Source organism: Amblyomma maculatum, chromosome 10 (genome assembly GCF_055883805.1).
Source record: "Amblyomma maculatum isolate TAMU_Amacu chromosome 10, ASM5588380v1, whole genome shotgun sequence".
NCBI lineage: Eukaryota > Metazoa > Arthropoda > Arachnida > Ixodida > Ixodidae > Amblyomma > Amblyomma maculatum.
In genome coordinates, this window is record NC_139353.1 from 104039840 (window position 1) to 104046517 (window position 6678).

Genomic DNA, 6678 nt, shown 5'->3' on the forward strand with positions numbered 1-6678 from the left:
TGCTGCCGAATTTAGGCCGCAGAAATGCTCCATCAGAGCAAATGTGTTCTTATTCCTGCTAGAATACTGGATGTTCATTATCCAATAAAGTTCCATGAGGGCACTTGTCCCTGATATCAGGTCAATAACTTCCACCTTGTAGGACTCAAAAGTGGCGCATATTTCTGTGGCAATTAGAGCCTTGTTGTTCATGACAAGGGAGGGGTAGCTGTCCTGTAATAAAATAGAATTAATAAGAAACGAGACAATTTCAAGCAAACTACAATTAAAATGAACAGTATAATCTTACTGGTCCTCTCAGAAAATTGGGCTGCTCCTTCACTAAGTGCGGGAGGAGCTGCAGGACAGTAACTGCGAAGTAATCTGTGCACAAAGAAAATTCATAGAACACCCAGACGATCACAAAAACATAAAAATAAGAAAAGAAATTGGAACTAAAAGACAAAGCTCTTAACACTCACATTTCTTCAAGTCGCCTTCTGTCTCTGAAATCGCCCGTTCTGCTTCGGCGAGGGCACTTTTTGCGGTACGGGACATTTTCAGGAGTTGGAGACACCTCTCTCCATGTGTGTTAATAAAGCTGAGCAACTTTGACTCAAAGTCCACTTGTGTAATACTCATGAACTCTTGGCGAAGCTGAAAATGAACAAAAATGATAGGGGGAATTTAGCACATTATTTGCAAAATACAAAAAGACATCACGTCGCTCGTGCACAAGTGTCCAAGCCAAGCACTGGACAGTTGTGTTGTTGGTGCAAAGTTGGAAAGCTAGTCCAAAGGCTTCATAGTTGCTTTCTTTGATCATAATTTAGAGGTTGCATCATTCTGATTTCTGTTTAAATGTGTCATCAGTGATGCACTGAAATTTTTTCTGAGGGAATAAGGGTGAAGCCATAAATAAACGTAACTATGTACGTTGTTACCATCAATCCCTAATTGTTTAATAAAACAACAGCGCAGGTGTTGTCTTCTTCCTTGTCCTTCGTCTCCACCCTGTTATTCCCTAATTGTTCCTAATCACCTTTGGGAATGCATCTTTAAACCCGTTGTGAACCGAAATTCAGAGCCTGTATCTCTTTGCCTGACATGCACGCTGACTGGTGCGTTAGCATTTTTTCCAACCACTGCAGCTGGAAAATTACGCAGTATCCATAGGCAAACACAACTAAAAATAAAGCAGCAGATGCCCCTCAAAGAACGCCCTCCATCCAAATGCGACTGCAATCATGACCTTGCATAAACATTTTTAGTAGCACATAGAATACAAAAGTGGGACAGAGAGGAACGCAATTATGCAGAAGTGCTCAAATTTCAGCCGAAACATAAGAAATGATTACTTCACGACCCGCTGTGGCTTCAGCAGTTATATTTCAATGTTTTTACGATTACAAAACTGCCCATTTAGTCTACCAAATAAATAATTATCACTAACACTCTTTATCAATCACCCATATTCACCCTTCTCCAGCAAACCTAACCTGTTCCTCCCCATCAGATAAAAGTTCTAAATACCCTTACCAGTGATGACTGTGCTCACCCAAATGAAGACAAATTCTTCAGTTGAAATGTTTCCTACCAAGAAATATTTCTCCCATGCTTATGTCGGTTTATGTTGTCAAAAATGCAATCTTTCTGTTTTACCTTCTGCAGTGGATCTCTGCATCCTGATTTTGCAAACACTGCAAATGTTTAAACTAAATAGAGTATTTTCTCATAACCTATTGAGCCTCTTACAACAGCCGACTATATACTGCATGTCTCTGTGAAGCCCGACTGATGGCATGCGTGCGACCCATCATCAAAAAACATTTCAGGAAACCGGCCTGATGCTACACGTCTTAAAACCTTACCAGTTCACGAAGTGCCAGCGCTGGGTACCTTTCCAGCAACACCGCTGTTGATGGGCTGCTTTCTTGAATCCATTTCCTTCGTGATGAGAAGGTGGCCTTCATTGAAGCTTTCAATTTTGCGATGTCAGGAGTGCTTCGTTTCACTTCTTTAATAATAAATTCTATGTGAGCAGCAACGACTCCATCATCTTCTTCGTCTCCGGTTTCCAAAGCACCAGTTGACTTGCAAAAGAAATGATAAAAATAACACAGTTGAGTAAAATATCACAAGTAATGCCTATCATATTTTTAGATAACGCAGACCTAAGATTCCAAAATCTTCTTTATGATCTATAACCTGTGCAAAGGTTGAACACAACTGAATATCAGTCTGTTTTGTCAGCCCTTGCTCTACAGCTGTATTACTTACCTTTATGAAGTGCTTTCCTTCCATTCAATGCTAAATTCCTTATGATTCCACCATTGCATGCGTTTTTAGGTATTGCAATTAACTGTGTAGGCTACAGTTTGCTATCTCTTTTGCTCTGGCAAACCTAACAGCTTTTGAAAACGGATGCAGGACCCAACGTTTCTTTGCTTTTACCTTTGTTTTGCTTGATATAAGCTTTTTGCTCAGCCTTCCCCAACGGCATGCTTCTCCTTCTGTCATTTTTTGTTTCTTGTGTTTCCAGCCGAGAAATAAACGCCCAGCAGGCAGCCAGGACTTGTCCGTGCCTCTCCGTCTTGTGCCGTGTGGCTCTCGCATTGTTTATGCATCACTACATCCCTCAAGCTGGCCAAAATTGCCACTATTTTCCTGCGCAGACCCCAATTACATTCCCATGGCTGCCTCTTTCAAGTGCGTGCCCTACCCAGGCGGCCACGCCTGTTTCTACAAAAATCCTCCAGCGCCCACTCGTGGCGCTGCACTGCCTTTTCACCGCGAGTGCTACCCACTGGGTTTCCGCACGGTGCCGATAGCAAGTGTCACCATCTAAACGGTGAAGCATCCTCAAAACGCAACAGGGCCATTTGTAACGAGGCATCACTGCTACTGTGTCGCACTGCCAAAAGGCCGATGGTAACAGTTGCAAATTTGAAGCAATTCTTCGACAATCCCAACAGTATTCACAAAACATGGCACTTCACAATTCCAAGAAAAATCGGGTTTGCTCTTAACTTTCATCTCAAGTTTATGCATAACCCTAATCCCAGTGTTCATTAAATAAAATTGCTGTGATGCAAATAGTTTTCAGCAGTTCTTTAAGGCCAATAGATCAATCAGACGTTTGGAAAATTCTAATATATTGCTGGTATTAAAAGGCCAATTAATAAGGATTTACTATAATTATTTTTAATACAGCAGTTAAACATACAGCTACTGCTCTGCTTTTTTTATTTTTGCCACTGTGTGTTGGTTACATAGCCTAAAGCATTAACTTTCTCCAAATTTCAGCTGTTCTACAGTTTTAAAGTAACTGCAAGTTCTAGAGTCAGGTGTTGTAGTCGCCGTTTTTTTCTCGTTTCATGAAATGCGTGGCCAGGGAGGGGTCTGCACCGATTTCCTGCCTTCCATTTACTTTTGTGGCTATGTCTTCCTTGTTTCGCCAGTGCAATACCATGGTTTTTTTTTTGGCTGTTATAATTTGTTGTTTAAGTCAGTATTTACCACCACCTCAAAACAAAGCAGAATTACTAAAATAAATTGCACCTACTTGTGTGCAATGACATTCACAGGGCACTTTAACTTGCAACATTTCTTTTCAGATAACCCAGCTAGAAAAGATGCAAAACTTTTCCAGATATTTGTAATACTGGTGTAAATCAGGGGTTTCACTTACCAGGCGGCACTGCTTCTTTGGATGACATTTGTCTTGAAAGTTCCCCTTCCTACAAAACTTCTTTCTTGCTTCTTCAACCTTAGGATTATTATCCACGGATTTTCGAATATTGCACATCTTGTATTTAAATGCGACCCTCCAAGAATCCTGTAAATCAAAACCATCACATTGGAAATGCAAAATCAATGAAACATCTGCCTAGCAGCCAACAATATATACAGACTTTCCTTGAAGAAAACAGACTCAAACGGCAATAGGCATCATAAATGCTTCCGCACAAGCCACTTGCTCTCGCTGCAGGAAAAGAGCTAAAAGCAGCACTGCATTGTTCGAGCCCGAGCCGAAATGCATGAGCAATCTGTGGACGCACCTGCTGCTCAGTACATTATTAAAGCTGCAAATTAACATGCTTAATTCCCTATCAAAGATGTTTGCAAACCATAGTGCATGTGCGGGCCTCATGAACATCCTGCAAGGGCATAAGAGAATTCACATCTAATTACTGTATTTTGTTCTATCTCAAGAAAATTTTGTTCACAAAAAACTGCAGCTAACTGATGCCTTGTAAAATCATTAAGAGGAGACAATGCATGTGCACAGAACATTCCCAATGTATGCCAGAATGGTCCACAAGCAGCAGTGAATTCCACACGAGAAAAAAATATTACCTCAAGGAAAAATACCACCTTAAGTAAGAAAGTAAGCAGTCAAGAAAATAGGAGGTGAAATTTTGCTTGCCAGGCAGTATGTAAAACATATGATGCAAACACAGGGAAAGAAGCAGCTGTGATGAAGTTTGGTTTGTGGGGTTTCACATTCCAAAGCGATTCAGGCTACGAGAGACGCTGTTGTAACCCCGCACCTCCACCAAGATGTTACGCGGCAAGAGGCGTACACACCACGTAAAACACCGGTATAACGCGACACAAGCACAGGGTGCACCGGACGTCGCCAAGTGCACACACACTTCGTCTGTCTCATCTTTGATGGGTCGACCAGTCGCAATATGAACCCAAGCATGGGTTGCATACATGGCTAGTCACTTCATCGCATGCTTTTTTTTTCTTTTTGAGAAAAAATGTAACCTACTCAGTGCAAAGCATTTTACAGATACTTTCCTTTTATGCTTCAAAAGACGGCTCGTTTTTATACTTTGATAGTGGGAGTAACCTCGGAAGGTGTTTTTGAGGAAGATATTACCAGCTATTTGTTTACAAAGACTAGCAAGCAGGTAGGGAACTTACAAAGCCTGTTCCCATCGTATCCCGGAGAACTGGATATTTCAGAACAAGAGCCCTAGCTGCAGGCTCGTAGAATTTCCCAGGATACCTGCGAGCACAAGAGAGGTTGCATGAGCAGGATTTGAGCATACAACACTACTAAGTGGTACTTACAGGTCAACTGTCAGCAAATGGGATGTAATCCAAGACACAATGCGGCTTTTTGTGCGACTTGACACTTCTCCTAATGTTGTTCTGTCAATGTCGAACTTGATGTCAACTGGAACTGGAGGCAGTTCATAATGCATTTGCTGAAAACCACTGATACATGAAGCCACCACTGATGGTCCATCGTTAGTTCTGAAAAAAGAGAGGTTGGAATTAAGTGCACCGTAAGTACCATGACTGTAATGTCCCATGTTATAGCTCCAGCACAGGGTTAAAGGTGGCCTACTAACCCAGTTTTGAGTGGCAAGCTTTCTTCATCACAGCTGTCACTGGCAACCAGATTTATCTTGTCGCCATCACAAAATCTGTGTTCTTCCGGGACCTCGACATATGTTTCAAAGCGGGAATTGTAGACCTACAACAAAAATGTGTTTATGAATTGGAAGCCAAAAACATAATAATGAATGTGGATACAATTGATTTAGTAATTATTTCATTACGAGCATGCTGAAACTACTTAGTTTCCCATCTGTGTATAAGATTGGCCTACACATTATGATGGCTTCCAAACTCTCCACGCGCGCATGTATGGAAACACACTACTCTTCCACAGCCCGTGTGCGCGCCGCGTACCTTGAACCCTGCGAAGGCGAACGTCCGCTCCAGCTCCGCGAGGCGCGCACACGTGCAGTGCAGTGTAAAAAAAAAAACCGTTTTTAACGGAGTCATGATCCATTTGGAAAAAATTTCTGAAGCAACACTAGCGCTGCAGTTAACAGCGCGACAGGCACCGCTATTGCATGCTCGCCTGTTGCTCACAGCTAAGATACAGGCTCTGATATATATACATCTGGCACCGGTGTCTATCTTAAGCTTGAACGCAAATTTTGGACACAGCACAGGCCTATAAGCAAACCACGATACTACGTTGGCCTGAAGCGCATAACTAGAACGCGATTATATGCACAAGTACAGGCCCTGAAAGCAGCAAGCGATTAAGATCTATCGTATAAAAAAATGTGCATACCTCTATTCGGTCGCACTGCAACGATGTCCACGATTCCGTCAGCACGGCAGCATCAATCACATCGGACTTCTTGTGATCTCCATTGACAAGAAGAACCTGTTTCCTGCCTTTCCAGGTAACCAGGCATTCGATCGGCGACGAAGACATTGCTTATAGCAGGATAAAGGGCCAGCACATGTAGTAATTCGGTTGTTCTAAAGGAGGGCTCTTCTATCTACTGATGCAAAACATACGCCATTTGCAAAAGTAGTAAAAGTAAGACTACACAACGTATGGACAAGTTATAAAGATCCCATGGCGAGTACTATGGATAGACCAGTTGAAGTCGATCCCTTTTTGGTACTGTAGCAAGCGCCACCTACCAATAAGTAAAGAAAGTTGCTTTTTTTTTTTGTACTTTTGAGCCCTCTGAGATCGGCTGCAGCGCGTTGGCGCGCCTCATCACGGAGGCCATGTTTACTCCTGTCACTGCTCTACCTTTTCAGACATTACGCGTTGCGCAGTTATGTTTGTTGTGCCTGTATTGACAGGCCAAGGTCACTTTCGCTAGTTTCGAGGCTCCGTTCAGAAAGTGGCTTCAGCTAGCGGCGCTG

General features: G+C 42.4%; 1 protein-coding gene across 1 annotated transcript; it reads right to left on the reverse strand.

Annotated features, from left to right (window-relative positions):
• Window positions 1-450: 450 nt before the first annotated feature.
• Window positions 451-6315, reverse strand: LOC146177167 (sterile alpha motif domain-containing protein 3-like). Its single transcript, XM_084581477.1, has 7 exons — window positions 6086-6315; window positions 5349-5473; window positions 5065-5250; window positions 4915-4999; window positions 3671-3817; window positions 1851-2072; window positions 451-636 (listed from the first exon to the last, which is right to left on the reverse strand). Exons 1-7 carry the CDS (start codon window positions 6230-6232, stop codon window positions 451-453), a joined length of 1098 nt encoding a protein of 365 aa, XP_084437603.1. The 5' UTR covers window positions 6233-6315.
• Between the last annotated feature and the right edge of the window lie 363 nt (window positions 6316-6678).

What these genes read in the sequence shown, in the direction of transcription:
- LOC146177167 (XM_084581477.1), bottom strand. Translation starts at nt 6,232, where the DNA reads ATGTCTTCGTCGCCGATCGAATGCCTGGTTACCTGGAAAGGCAGGAAA. An exon ending in ATACGATGGGAACAGGCTTT is followed by an intron (nt 3,818 to 4,914) that starts GTAAGTTCCCTA and finishes TTTGATTTACAG; the next exon opens with GATTCTTGGAGGGTCGCATT. An exon ending in CAAAGAAGCAGTGCCGCCTG is followed by an intron (nt 2,073 to 3,670) that starts GTAAGTGAAACC and finishes TTCTTTTGCAAG; the next exon opens with TCAACTGGTGCTTTGGAAAC.